Source organism: Daphnia pulex, chromosome 1 (genome assembly GCF_021134715.1).
Source record: "Daphnia pulex isolate KAP4 chromosome 1, ASM2113471v1".
NCBI lineage: Eukaryota > Metazoa > Arthropoda > Branchiopoda > Diplostraca > Daphniidae > Daphnia > Daphnia pulex.
In genome coordinates, this window is record NC_060017.1 from 5,069,881 (window position 1) to 5,084,388 (window position 14,508).

General features: G+C 41.1%; 2 protein-coding genes across 3 annotated transcripts; one reads left to right on the forward strand and one right to left on the reverse strand.

Moving 5' to 3' along the window:
* Positions 1-313: 313 nt before the first annotated feature.
* LOC124199625 (leucine-rich repeat extensin-like protein 5) lies at positions 314-4,935 on the forward strand. Its single transcript, XM_046595532.1, has 12 exons — positions 314-561; positions 629-770; positions 854-1,145; positions 1,211-1,297; positions 1,360-1,458; positions 1,534-1,782; positions 3,172-3,255; positions 3,325-3,411; positions 3,475-3,576; positions 3,649-3,837; positions 3,905-4,062; positions 4,131-4,935. Exons 2-12 carry the CDS (start codon positions 663-665, stop codon positions 4,248-4,250), a joined length of 1,575 nt encoding a protein of 524 aa, XP_046451488.1. The 5' UTR covers positions 314-561; positions 629-662; the 3' UTR covers positions 4,251-4,935.
* LOC124199632 (QRFP-like peptide receptor) lies at positions 4,911-14,089 on the reverse strand. 2 transcript variants are annotated; one of them, XM_046595551.1, is made up of 8 exons: positions 11,504-14,089; positions 8,777-8,919; positions 8,273-8,324; positions 7,837-8,174; positions 7,540-7,730; positions 7,281-7,462; positions 5,905-6,170; positions 4,911-5,794 (listed from the first exon to the last, which is right to left on the reverse strand). In XM_046595551.1, exons 1-8 carry the CDS (start codon positions 11,731-11,733, stop codon positions 5,715-5,717), a joined length of 1,482 nt encoding a protein of 493 aa, XP_046451507.1. In that variant the 5' UTR covers positions 11,734-14,089; the 3' UTR covers positions 4,911-5,714. The 2 variants fall into 2 exon arrangements, with proteins under 2 accessions (XP_046451507.1, XP_046451500.1); XM_046595544.1 differs by having other exon boundaries at positions 4,911-5,797.
* Between the last annotated feature and the right edge of the window lie 419 nt (positions 14,090-14,508).

The following is a 14,508-nucleotide window of genomic DNA, read 5'->3' on the forward strand; positions in this document are numbered from 1 at the left end:
TCATAGATGAGTGTTAGTCATATTAGAATTTAGATCACTGAGATTGAATCGCGCAGGTATTTTCCAACTGTTTATCCATTGTGGCTTTTCGACATCAACAATTTGTCGATCCCAATGGCCAATGTGGAAATTTACATTAAACAAATATATAATTTTTTTGGCATGAACATACAAGTATTAACATTATTGATAAATGTTGATATCGATATTGGCGATATTCTCGTATTAGTAAAGTAAATTGTGAAAATTCATTTTTAAATTTTGATTACTGAGATGGAATCGCGGGTATTTCCAACTGTTGTTTATCCCACACCTTCAATGTGGCGTTTCGTCAGCGTTTCGTAAACAAAAACAATAATGGCCGCTATGGAAATTTACATAAAAAAGATAAGATTTCTTGGCATGAGCAGCGTGTCATGATGGAAGAGAAAGGCGTGAAAAAGGAAACTGGATCGTCGACCTTATTCCGGCTCTATACCGCCAAAATCCACACCCATATCAAACCCGGTAAAACCGCAAATCTTGCATCGGCTTGCTGATAACGTACACGCACGTCCCATGGTATCATTCTATCATTTTTGACAACTGAAATGCAAACTTCCTACATATGATCTCCGTTATTTACAAGAACGAGTTCTGCGAACAAGTTATTTATCGGGTGAATGGCTACCCTTAAAAGTGAAAATCTTTTCAAAAGAGATTGTGATCCAGATTTCATTCATAAAATCGTTTCATGGAGCCAAGCTGATGTGGATAAATATCTGATCAAGGTGTTTATTTTTTAAATTATATATATTTTTTTGGTTAAAGTTTTGGTTTTCTCAATACTAACAAACTCGGTTGCAACTCACAGAATGGAATACTTGGGTGTGGACCTGCACTGGCAACAAATTCTATTGATGGAGTGGCCTTTCTAAGTTTAAATTACCAGTCACTTACCAGCTGGACAATACCAATAATTAAACGTTCCAAGATAGTGGCATTGTTAAATGACCTGGGATCTGAGAGTTATCGAAAAGATGTTATAGTAAAGGCACACATTTCAATGCGGTTACAAGAAGCCATTTCAAATATTGACATTAGCCGAACACCAAAAGAAAAATCCCCTGGACCAATAATGACACATTCAGCAACTATTAAGCCAAGTATTATTGGAATTTAAATTTAATCATCATAATTGTCAAATTATATTTTTGTGTTCCAACTTAAGAAGCCCCTAGAATCGCACCGACTATACCACCTAAGCCTGGTTCTTTATCAAAAAAGCCATTTGTACCACCGAGAAACTTTCAAAATGGTGTGAAAATTGGTAGATTAATTCATAATATATTTATAAAAAAATAATTATGTGTGTATTAGGTGAACCAAAAAGGATGGATAACATTTTCTTCCGCGATATCGCAAAAGAAAATAACGTTGATAATGACGAATCCGATTATTTAGTTCCTATATCTGGCGGTAAAGAATTTAATAATTATACCTACTTTGGGGTCCCAATCAAAGTATATAATCTGTGATTTGATATTGTGTCAGGTGCTGAAGAGAGTATCCCAGAAGCTATTAACAGCCGTATTAACAGTTTCAATTCGTCAGATGGAGGATCTCCTTTTATATTGATTTCCTCTGATAGTTTTACTGACACCGATGACGAAGCCCATAATAGCCCAATCGCTGCAAACAATTCAACGTTTTCCACAAAAAAAAAGAAAAAGGTTCGCAAGCCGGGATTCATCAAACACTTGCTGTCAAAAACAAGTCTTTTGGAAGAAAGAGTATCACAAGGTAAATGTTTATTTATTATATAGTACATCCATTACATAATGTCAATATGTTCGGTAAAGTGTTTCGAAAGACAACCAATGGGCACCTGTCATTTCCCATAGGGCACAGCTAATGAGCGGGCTATGTGTTGAGTGTTCGCTGTGTTTGTTTTCAGCTGCGATGTACGACTAGCGAATGGTGTAGTGGTCAAATCATCTTCTTTCGTATTTTTCTTTGGGCAGTTTTTGGGAGTTATTAGATAGCCCGTTGTTGTTCCACCCTTTCTCCATCTCCCGCCCACCCTAAGGCAATCTTCGCTACTTGTATGAATAGCAACGTAAAGTCGTAACGCTTCTCGAGTTATCCAGCAGTTAGTTATAGATCAGAGACTTGCCATGTGGTTATTGCTGGATCCGTGTTCTTTATTCCAAGCCATTGAAGGAGTAAATTAGAGACAGGTGGCTCTAATTTTTACACTTTCGATAGGGGGGTTGTGAATCCGCATCACGTGGATGAGCTTTCATTCTCTTAACTGCTATGGCTTGTTGCGGATACCTTCGCTTTGCCGGTCCTGCTGCTCGCAATTTGTTAAAACGGCTCGGATGTGCCGCAGTAGAGTGTTGTGTCCGGGGTTCGCAACGGATTCGCCGTAAACTAGTGCCCAAATACGCTTGCCCCTGCGACCTTTTGATGACAGTTCACGGTAAGCTCATTGTTGTTTTCTTTTGTGTTTAGAGACATTTGAATCCCAGCTCCGTTGGGAGTTGCTACATGTGAATGCATTACAGTCTAATTAAACCGCTCCATCGTATCGATGACGTTATTGAACAGGGTAGTCAATTCAATTTATAATTTTCGGTTTGTATTAAGAAGGTTCCTGGTAAATCTAATAATAAAATTTGTTGACATTGAAATTTGGGAGAGCCCATTGTCAAGGAGAGAGACACCGTAGCTCCTGTCAGACTTGTTTAGCAGCTTTTCCTTTGGATTTACCCCGAAGCAAGTGTGATCATTTTGTGGTTTCCGGCCCCCGTCTTGAAGAAAAGCGGCCGGCTTATAGTCAGATGACTGGTGTACAACATACATGGGAAAACTGCAAAATGCTCGTGTCTTGTCCAACGATAATAAAAGAATTCGAGCGATTTCCGGTTCAGTTTTCAGTCCTTTTTTTTTTCTTAGAAAACGCAAATAGAATTTGTATTAGGCGGTGAGGTACTTGCGTCATCAGCACGCGGTCATCGAACGATAGGGAAGCAGCGTTTGCGATTGCCCTTGAGATTGGTGGCATTTCTAGTTTTGTTTGGCTTGACTTCACTCTTAACGAATCGCACCGTGTCTTTCAGCAAGAATCAAGTACATTAGTCCCAACGGCGGAATAACCAGTTTCTATTTTGATTGGTGTAATTGCAGATCCACTCGGTACTCCGCCTCTTCCGCCCGTTCGAAATCAAGATTCGTCCCGATGGTCATCCGAATCGAGTCTCAGTCAATCAGGTATTCATTCAGCTGCTTCCTATATTTGGCAATACTCCGTGATCCTCATAAATTGTTTACGTGTCATAGGATCAGAGTCCCAGCAGACGCCACCACCGCAAATGCTGCCATTTCGTAAACTATGTTCACAGACCGCTACTTCCATGTCGAGTCTTGGTATATACATTCCCGTTAGTCTTTCATCACCTTTGTCAGTTATTAATTTTTATTTTTTTGCAGCCGAATCACATCCGCCACCAACATACCCACCACCAGCGGTGCCTCCTCTTCCCAGGGGAATTGCTCCTTTTCGTCGAAAGAGTCCGGCCCCGCGTGAATCAAGTATTCGTTTTCCACAATCTCCACAATCTCTCGTTCAGCGTGATTCATACTTTTTCTCCTTGTTTTTCGCAGGTCCTTTTTTCGGAAGTCGAACGGCATCACCGTGTACAATCCGAAGTCCTCGATTGCCGTCTACACCGCAAGGTAGCAGTCCTGTGCAAAGTCCTCGCAGTAGCAACACCTCGACAGATTCCGATACTCCTAAGTATGCCTGGTTCTTCAACGTGGATCGCCATCAATCCGAATCTTTATTAAGAAACTGTAAGGAAGATGATTTAATGTTTTCAAAGGTTTTGGCCATTTGTTAACCCTTTTGTTTACACGACAGTGGAAGACGGAACGTTTCTCATCAGGCCATCTAAACACGGTGGAGATAATGCTTTCTTCACACTTAGCTTGCAGTATCATCACAGTGTTTTCCACATACTTATACGCAAAAGATCTGACGGGAAACTGGCGTTGGGTAGCGAAAAGGAAGAAGAAAACGTAACATAATTCTATATAATTTAACGAGGAATTTTCAAATTTAATTCTTTTTATGTTATTTTAAACAGACTTTCCATTCGTTGAATGAACTAGTCCAATTTCACTTTGATGAAGCAATGCAGTTACATAGTAGCAAACGCCCTGCCGGCAAGACCCGCCTTACCAAGTGGCCTGAAAACAACACATAAGAAGAAGGCTATAAGATGGCGACCATTAATCTTCCAATAAGTAACGACAGGGAAGAATTGCGGTCAGTGGCTTGTGGTTTTAACTTTGAACTTTATTCCTTTGTCCTGAATTTACAGTGTTATATATATACTTGATTGCCTCTTTCGCTATAATTGTCTGTTAGACATTTTTCCTGGCGTTATATATTTACTTGCCTGAGAGCATCACATGAGAGAGGAACCATGAAAAACAGCAAAAAGTTCACAAAGTATTTCCTAAACAGTAGAGAGCGGTCAGTGGCGTGTCTTTTGACATTGAACTTCAGAGTGAGTGAACTTTCCCATGCCATTTTTCTTGACTTGTTGCCTCCTCACGCAATAATTTTTGTCACGACAATGTTTTGGCAACACCTCTCCATGACCACTATTGATATTGTATTAGCGATTTTGGAGGGAACTTGTGTTATTTGGCTTTCTTTCCTATACGACGCTGTTTCGTGCGTACGGCATTAGTCACGGTCAATTGATTGGGACTTGTTTTTGTTTGAACTCCCTCGATTGCCAGTTTCTTTATTTTGCACCTGCACGTGTCGACCGTTAAACCATTTACCGAAACCAAAAAGGAATTTTGGTTTTTGGCACTATGTACCAATTTGGCTTATCCCTTTTTGAGGATGATACATGATCAATATATACATCTCGCGTATATTTTTGGTAACTGGGTCAGTTAATTGCTTTGACATAAAATATAGACATATTTGAGAGTATTAATTCACAAGACACGAAACAGCACATCAATTACATTTTGTTTGACAAAATCATTATAGACGAATAGAAATTGAGACGGCCTGGGAGCAGCAGATGCCGTTTTTGATGTTACGTAAACAACAAAGGACGAGAATATCAGAAATTCAGGGTCCCCGGATATGGGCACATGTACGACACTGATGAGTAATAATAATGATAATAAATGAAGGATGGAGGAGGTAGAGATCCAAGTCCAGGTTGACTTATTATTGGTAGAGGCTTGACGAAGTTGTGTCGCAACGCGGTTTGAACTGGCGGACTGGGGTGTCGAAAATGGGTAAACAGAATGTGAGGTTTTCGTGTGGGGGAGGGGGCAGTGTGTATATAATGTATGTACAATCAAATATTGAAAGAAAGAAATTTCACGATCCTTCTGGTCAATATAAACAGAAGCAGCCTCGCAAACATATATATCGGATATTGTTTTGACATTTTCAAGAATAGTACGATCGTGTTATATAATATAAAAGGGTGAACGGAAAAGTGGGCGCATTCTCTTTTGTCAGAATCTCTTTTCAAAAAGATGGGACCAACTTTTGACGTCGTGCCTTATTTATTTGATTTCAGGTGCTTAAAAAGAGACGAGGAGGGCTTTATATATAGATCGGCATTGGCTTTCACCGCGAAATAACTTGAAAGACGACATGAAAACAACCCGTTCTTGACACTAATGCTTATTCAAAGCGAGTAGTAGTTATTCGGTGTCGAATCCAGGTCCTCCATTTCTCCGTTATCTCCCACACTTTTGGCTTCGAGTGCTGCTATACGATCAGTGGGTTCATGCGCAATACAGGTATAAGAATAAGGTCAACAAGCCATGGAAAGATCTTGTTTTGCTACCAATCTAATTTTATATGTCAAATCTAACCTGTTGGTTTATTCGAATGAGACTGCAAGATCTTGTTGAAGGAGACTATTTTGATGGGCATCAGGGCTATGGTGATGAAGCTCTGAGAATGTGATCCCATTAATTTCTTAATCGACGGCGGGGTTAGAGGTGACAGTCGATTCATGACGATCAAATCTCGTCCGGGCGGATTCTCATTGACTTGATGCAGCTCTTGGTGAGATGGGGGCTCATCAGGCTTTTGGCGGTTCAAGTTGGAACATCCGTTCTTAACTATTGGCGGTCGCCTAAAACATTTAAAAATGATAAGAAATGGCCGAAAGAATTTTGCTTTCAACCTCTACAAGAATGAATGAAAGGGTGTTGTTGATCGACACCAATCTGGGTCAAGTGGCGAGCCATCTGTGACTTGGGAGATTGGAATCAACATCATGTAAAGAGCTTTTTTTACATTTTTTGGCTTCTGACGACATGGTCGTCGTAAGTAAAACGTGTGCACATCAGACGTCTTACAACTTCATTTTATGCATCATTGTGTAATTTTGCTCGCATGTGTGTAAAATGCGTAGTGGGCGTAGCTTGGACAAAGTCAACGACCCGCAGAGTTACTCAACTGGAAATGACGTTGCCATGTAAGTTGGAGAAAATTTGACTCAATATCGTAATACTTGAATGATTTCACTATGGTAACTATAACATAAGGTCACCATGTAGTTTCTTCTACGCTTTTTATTGTTACGAACCAAAACTTTTAATGAAACTAAAAAAAACATTTCCTGTCGTTCCGTTTCTTTCTTCAGCAAAAAATAAAATACCTAATTATCTTTTGCGTCATTCTGAGAATCTGGCGACTGAACTTTTCCAATCAAGATTGAGTTTATGTAACGACAAGCATTTGGAAATTGCTGGAAATTCAACTTCCAGTCTATAATAAATTGCACTCACGTTATTGATTTTAATCTCTCCATCCGTTGAACATCTTCACACTTGGCCCGAAAAGACGTGGGTAGGCTTAAATTTAAATTGAGATTATGCTGAAAGCATCATTAAGCCAATGAGGACAACTTGGATAGGAGCTCAACTCCTTCTTACACCTTCCTGTACGAGCCGAAAGGCCTATAAGTCGATTAATGGCTTCCACGGTCGTTGCACTCGTATTGCTCACCATTTCAGAAAAAAAGCTTATAGATGTACTATAGTATCTTACATTAATATAGCACTATCGGGGAGTAGCCTATTTAATTAGATCGATAAGTGTAAAGGTAGTTTAAAGTCAGAGTGCGTGACCAAAAGGTCAATTCACGCACACAATCAATGCTATGCTGGGCACGGCAAATGTACCGTGGAGTTAACTGTATAAATGATCATGTATATACAAATCAATCTTTTGATTTTACTTTTTACTGACGGGACCTCGGCGTCGCAACATTTCCACGGGCTCCGAACTGTTGCGAAGATTCCGGCCGGTCGGGCGGAAGAGATTCGCAACTGACTGGCGGATGTTGCGCGAAAGGAGGCAATAGAGCAGCGGATTGATTGCGGAATTAGCATGACCCAGCCATAGACTGAAAGAGTGCACCTATTAAATAAACAAACCATTTCAATTAGAAATTACATTTTCTTCGTGCGGTTATTTCTATATTCGGTGTCGGATACCATCAACAGGTGGGGCGCAGTTTTGTCCATTTCCTTCAACTGTTCCTTCTCCAAAGTGTCGAGAAAGAGCTGAGTCAGGTTGTAGGGCATCCAGCAAACGGCAAAGACGATGGCGATAATTAAAAGCGTCCGAGCTACCCGGCGGCGGCAATTTAGCAATCGGGAGTCCCTGTTTAAGATTATTTCGCCTCCTGTTGAAATCAGCAGCAGCAACGCCCATGTATTTATATAACGGTATACGTGTTACATAGAAGCCATAGCATGTATAAAATCGAACGTATATAATTTCCTTCCTACCGTCGTGGTTGTTCATCAGGATGCTGGGCGTGCACAGCTTGCATCCCATGCGAATATAAGCAGTGATAACGAGCAAGACGGGCAGGACGTAGGTAGCAACGAACAAGAAAATACTGTAGGTTATCTTGTTCCAGTCTTCCTCCCATCTCTGCTTGCAGACTTTGCAAATGACCAGCTCGGCGTTCTCGCCGTGCAGTGTGATTGATTCTTCGTGCTGGACGACCAGAACTGGTATGAAGACGAGACTGGCCACCACCCAAATGGACAAAATGACACAACGGGCCACCCGCTTATTGAAGAATTGTCGGAAGACGATTGGATGACGAATGGCAAAGTACCTAGACGGATATTAGATGGAAGAAAGTCGGTAATATTTCACGCTGTCACGCGTTCAATGCTGCATTCTGATGGGGAATGTAATTTGCCCGACACGTACCGATCTATGCTCATGGCCAAAATAGAAAACATACTGGAACTGGCTGCAACTCCTGCGATTTAATAAATCAATCCGGTTCTTTTAATCAAGGACGCAACATTGTGGGTGGGATATTCACAATACATTTTCTTCTTTTCGCTATTATTTTACGTCGTTTGTTTTGTTTGAAACCTCCGACATGACAACAGCCAACAAAGCGGGACTGGCGATATTTGGTCAAAAACAAAAGGAAAGCTTCTGAAAATAAGTTGAGAAATTTCCAACAAAGTTCAAACTGCGGTACGCACTCTTTCTTTAAATTTACATATGACTTGCAGATTTGTGTTTGCCGAACGTGACCCCCCCCCAGCACCCAGCGACCCAAACTTGGACTCGAGCAGGCAAAAAGTGCGCAGGCAAAATGGACAAATCCAGCGTCGATCGTCATGGAATTCTCGCTAGTGGCTTTTTTCAAAGTCTTTCAAGTATATAGTACAGTAAACGAAAAAAGAAATAGTTATTTACCTTGGAGATAGGTCACAAACTTGCACATGAAGAGTCCGTAGAACCAAATCACCGTAATGTTTTGCGACATGGCCATTGGCATGCAAATCATCGTCACCAGAAGATCCGCCACTGACAAGTTGACCAGAAAATAGTTGGTGACACTGTTGCACAAAATAAGAACAAAGTAGAGACGAGTTTTAGAGTTGCACATCTACTTATAGTACAGTTCGATTGGACATCATGGAATAGACATTTTGATTGTCCTCATCGCTCGATAAATTCAAGGTAAACGAGCATATGCATCACGCAAATTTTACTTCCCAAGACAATATGCTATTTTGATACGTTTTCCGCCACGCGCGATCGAAATGGAAACCGACATATTAATTAAGGAAAAAAGGGCAATGCATCTCGAATTGCCGTATAACCGTCTGCTGCATTTACACGGATGGATTGTTTGGGTAATGAAAGGTCAGATCACAAGACAGGTTACGTTGGCAACCGGTGTATTTATATATATATAGCTATATACCGGTTGTGTGTGTAGACTGTCGTCTTTTCTGCCACAACGGTGGTCGCCCACATCGAGTATGCATCAAGGAAGAAAAGTTTCAGAGAGTCTTATCACGTCCCGACATTGGCGATAACCGCTGATCGGCGCCGGCCGACAGCATAGAGCCTCCTCCGCGTTCAAAGCCTTTTTGAATCAGCTTTATCTCGCGGGCTTTTCTGGCGCGTTCTGTTGCCTTTCATTAGCGGCAACTTTGATTGCAGCAGGAGAATTTCGAAAGGAAAAATCTCCATCTTAGTAAGTTCCCATAGTTTAAAGGGACTTTTATATGAAAAAAGAAGAAGTTTTTGAGGGGAGAAATACATACATACAACAGCACTAGAATAAACCCGCGCGTTGGAGATTACGGCCATGACCCAAACACTCTAAACCTTCCTTGACCAAAAAATCAACATATACGAGCGGCACCGATTTAAGTGAATTCATTGCCGGGAAATGTTGTTTGTTTCTATCCTGACGATTTCTCTCTCTCTACGTTTTTCGTTTTCTGCCCGGCACATCTCTTTCAACCCGGAGACTATAAACGGTTTTGCTTCTCCAGCTGCAGTCAGCGTCCAAAAGTTCCAGAGTGGAGAAATGTGTATTGGCTTACGTAGATACACACACTGGGACCACATCGTGAATTCACGATGCGCTCGTCGATTTATACGAGCTGTGCATATAGCGCCATCACCAGCGAATCTTTACGATTGACTTTAATTAGTCGCTAAAGGAGAGGAGGAGCCACAAGAGCGCGGAGCCGGTTTTTTCCCCATCCCAATGGCCATCATCAGCACGTTCCTTCCACTTCTTATAATTTGATATTATAGACGAAGCAAAGGAAAAAGTAGAACGTTCAACACTCAATTAGCTTCAATCCAAATAAACCGTTCCAAAAAATTTACTTGCTGCGGGGAAATTAGCATTCAGATAATACGCTGCGCGGAATTCTTTGGGGTCGAAAAATTACGCCCCAGCACCCAGCATAGAGTCCGACAGAGATGAACGAAAAACAGCGAATTGATTTCACGGAGAAATAACAGACGACATGTAAAAATTGAAAAAGGATCTGTTAACATTGGGCAACCAATAACAGCAGCGGTAATAGTATAACCGAATAAAGAAAATTCCTCCCCAGTCGCGTTGTTTTGTGTGTTTGTTTTGTTGTAACGCAATTGGCCACAATTCTTGGTCGCATAATTGGCACGGGTTCAGGCTACGTGACCAGCGACGGTATATTTCACTGACCGCTCCATGGCTATATCCCATAGGGAGCAGCAGCATACTCTTTTCTCTTTTCTATTATTTTCCGGCATTCTAAATGTACACAATTGGCCGAGTTCAGTGCGCTTTTATTCAATTGCATTCCTCCTTCTCGTCGGTTGTGATTGTATATACAATTCCCATAAATTTATGGCTCATAATATCCGACAAATATCTCCAAGTTGAACCGAAAAATATGTGTACAGCTGTGGTGCTTCGGCTTTGATTTGTGTCGGCGTAAAAACGATTTCCCGCAGTCTATCAGCATACCTCAATCAATATACAGTGGTCAACAGCAGAGTTGTTTAAATAGACTGGAAAACTATAGGGGTTTCAGTTCGATATGTATACTCATACATATACAAAAGAGCCTGGACGTAGGAATACATTTTGTTCGAATCTAGAAATGATGTCCAGTCACGAACGCAATTTTATAGATGTCGATGCCATTGACGCATGTGAACCTTCTTTTTTTTCACGAATACGTGCGTAGTATAAAATATTACGCGCAGAATAATGAACTAGACTCCAACAAAACAGACATTTTACGGTGTGGGCATCAGAGAAATATAAGAGAAGACATAGGTTGATGTCTTGAGAGAGATTAAAAAACACACACACACACTGACACGAGTTCCATCAGTGTGGACTGAATGTGTGGCGATGTGCTGGGAGCCAGTTAGGTTGTTGCGATGCATAAGATCACGATTATAGCCGATAAGAAATTGCTTTCCCATTTTTATTGGTTTCTTTTTGGCCACCAACCAAGCACATAGTATTGGACACACCGCGACATATTTTTTATCGGGCTCTATATAGACCGATCCATTTTCATTTCGCAATAGGCACTAGCTATGCTGTACTAGAGGTCGAATCTCTCTGCCCAACCTATTATTATTCAGTGTAAAATTTTTTTGGAAAGGTCCTTTTACCTGTGAAGATGCTGGAAGCGAAAGATGACGACGATTACGAGGAGGTTGCAAACTGCCGCCAACAAGAAAACAACCGAGTAGAGAGAAAGGACTATCAGTTTTGATGGCTCGTGAAGGTAATAAAATGCACTGATCACTGTCGATCTGTAGTCATCCGTTGAAATTGTACCGAAGCCATCAATCACCACCGATCCATTTTCGAGAAGCTGACCCTGCAGTGTATGGCCCATATTCTTGGAGACGATTTTCTCCCGGCAGCAGCACTAGCTCTTGTTTAAAGGCTTTAATAAAAATACATTTTTGGCGGTGGCGGCGGTGTTGTGATCTTTGGTATATAAAAACCGCTTCTTTTCTAAATCCCGGTGACTTAGCTGCAAGTTGGCGAGAGCGAAGTATATGATATGAATATCATATGAAGGTGAAGCCGGGACGGAGGAAAAAACACGTCAAGCTTGTTTCGTCGTCGCCTTTCGACTGAGACATCTTTGACTGGTGGGTGCTAGAAATGGTGGAATGACATGAAAAGACTGGGTGTATATAGGACTCTGTTGGTATGTTTACTGGCGGATGGGGCAAGCGGATCTCATGGGCTAGCTCCACATCGATCTCCCGACGACGAAAAAATAAAAAAAAGTTTTATTATTATTTTTTTTTTCCAGGAAATTGTGGGCGACTTCTGCGCGATGACAGCCAAAAGGAAAATACGGTATAGGCCAACAAGACACGTTGCTCACACTCAGAGAGCGAAATGAAATTCGTTAAAGAGAATAAGATGTCCGTTTCGTATGTAACCATAGGAAAGTAACAGGATGCTGAACACTATTATTGAATTCGATGTCAAGGGGTAAAGTCATCTCGCTTTCGTTCGAATATCTGGGTCAATTCGATCAGCGCGGAGGACAAAATTTTTATTAAAATCTTGTGGAATAATAATAAAAGCCTCTTATATGGGAGAACCCCGTTCTCCTTTGACGTCTCGACAATCGGTCTGGGAAGATGCTAGATTATATTGTCCTTTTATGCCAATCCACTGCGAACGTGACGGTTCCTCGAGAGCAAATGCCGAGACGGTGTGAGAATAGCAGCTGGAAAATATTAGATATTTTTCCCCCAACCGTTGTGTGTAGTACGTCTTGTCAAAAAATTTTGCGATGTCCTGTCTACTCTGCCAAGATGCTCGAGTGCTAAATCCGAGTCTTATGGAATCTCGGTCTACGTGCGCTATGGTCATATAAAAGTTGTTTTTGGGGTTGGTGCGAGAAATCCGTTTTTATGCATGGCTTTTCGTCAGATCGTCGCCGAAAACTATTTCGCCATGTTTCAAAATGGTCTTGTTTCGACTCTCGAGAGCTACGAGGAAGTAGTACCAAAGCTACAAGACATCACGTATTACATATTTATCAGCAGATCCGTATATGTCACACTCAGATCTTAATTCCTAAAAAGCCAAAGTGAAAGTTGCATCACGCCAAAATGAGTGAAAACGCATCAAATAGTCGACGGAGCATAAAAACAGTCATACTTTGTCTTCCACGACCCGAAAGACTAATAGCTCACACTCACTCATTTTCATTTTTATTTGTTTGTTTTTCTTCTTATTTTTATTTCTTTCTGCCATGATGAGATTGATTTTCTTTCTACTAGGCGTGTATATCAATAAGTCGCTGTAATATCCTTCTTGGGTAATCAAGACGCGTCCTTGCTCTGACGAACGTTCAATTTATTGGACTGCGCTTTATTCGTGATAGATATTGACATGACAATGAAAACTACATTTCGTATTCTATGTGGGTATGTTATTATTGGATGACACTGGCGGTCCGCACAACTCTCATATTCCACTGGGCTGTAATAATGTCATTTCAAGCGGTTTACCGTGTCTACTAGAAGCTGCGCAAAAATCGCAAAAGTCTATAGACGACTGGATTTACTGTAATCTTCAATCGATATTCTATCGACCATGACGATATAGGCTCTCATGGTCGGAAGATGCCATTCGAATGATTCAAATTTAATGGTGTCATGTAGCAGCATCTCTTACGCACAACATTTTCACATAGCTTGGTGTGGATTCGAACCAGAAAAGCCGATTGACCTACATTTCGGTCTCGGAGTAAAAAACCATTAAGAGGTTTCACGTGTGTTGTTGTGTGGGCTCTTAATAAGTTGCCACCACAGTTACAGAGCTGGGGAGACCGTTTCGAATTAGATTGAACTGCGGAAGGTTTCGAACAACCGAATTGGCAATTTAGTCATCAACGGCTCATAGTATTTTTTGATTGTGGGAAGTGCGCACATTTTGATAACATCATTTGTCGCTCGAATTGTCACATTTCCTTGATGACGCAACCCGAAGGATTATAGTTTAATTTCTTGAAAGAAACGAAAAGCAATATAGCCTATTGCACAATGCATAGCGACACCGATTACTTGGTTAATATATGATCGTGAATCAAACGCTTGAACACTATTGGTTTGTATGCATCAGCAAATGCAACTCGGGCTGATTTGAAAACCCGATTTCAAGTTTTGAGAGGAGATATCGCGGGACACATAACTCGGGAGAGTGGAGTTGTATGAGAACTTTAGTCTAAGCAGTATAACCCAGATGTTATCCCGTGACACGGGAGTATAGGGTACTCGGGTCATAGGGTAGGGTCGCAAAAACGTAAGTACACCATCTCAAGAAATAACTTTTTTTCCCTCCAGCAATCAACTAAAGAATCAGACATGGAGATACACAATGTCTTCCCATGTAATCGGTGGAGAGACCGAAAAGGTTGTTCGGCAAGGAATGCATCAATTGGCCAAGGTAAATGACAAATCTCAATTAAACCGTTTAATAGTCGAGGAGATCTCGGTAAGATATCTAATCGATTGGCTCAGCTAAACTGATATGAAACGTATCGAAAACGGGAAAATACCCCCCAAATTTAAGTACCTCCTTACAAAACGACTTTCACGTGGAATTTATCGTGACAATCTTTCGTTTGGTGAACACGATT

Bases quoted from the DNA above. Each gene is read 5' to 3' on its own strand.
- LOC124199632 (XM_046595544.1), bottom strand. From the start codon at position 11,733: ATGGGCCATACACTGCAGGGTCAGCTTCTCGAAAATGGATCGGTGGTG. The intron at 8,175-8,272 runs GTACGTGTCGGG...ATATCCGTCTAG, and splicing joins TTGGCCATGAGCATAGATCG to GTACTTTGCCATTCGTCATC. The intron at 7,731-7,836 runs GTAGGAAGGAAA...TGATTTCAACAG, and splicing joins CCTGATGAACAACCACGACG to GAGGCGAAATAATCTTAAAC.
- LOC124199625 (XM_046595532.1), top strand. From the start codon at position 663: ATGGCTACCCTTAAAAGTGAAAATCTTTTCAAAAGAGATTGTGATCCA. The intron at 1,459-1,533 runs GTAAAGAATTTA...ATATTGTGTCAG, and splicing joins TTTAGTTCCTATATCTGGCG to GTGCTGAAGAGAGTATCCCA. The intron at 3,577-3,648 runs GTATTCGTTTTC...TGTTTTTCGCAG, and splicing joins TCCGGCCCCGCGTGAATCAA to GTCCTTTTTTCGGAAGTCGA.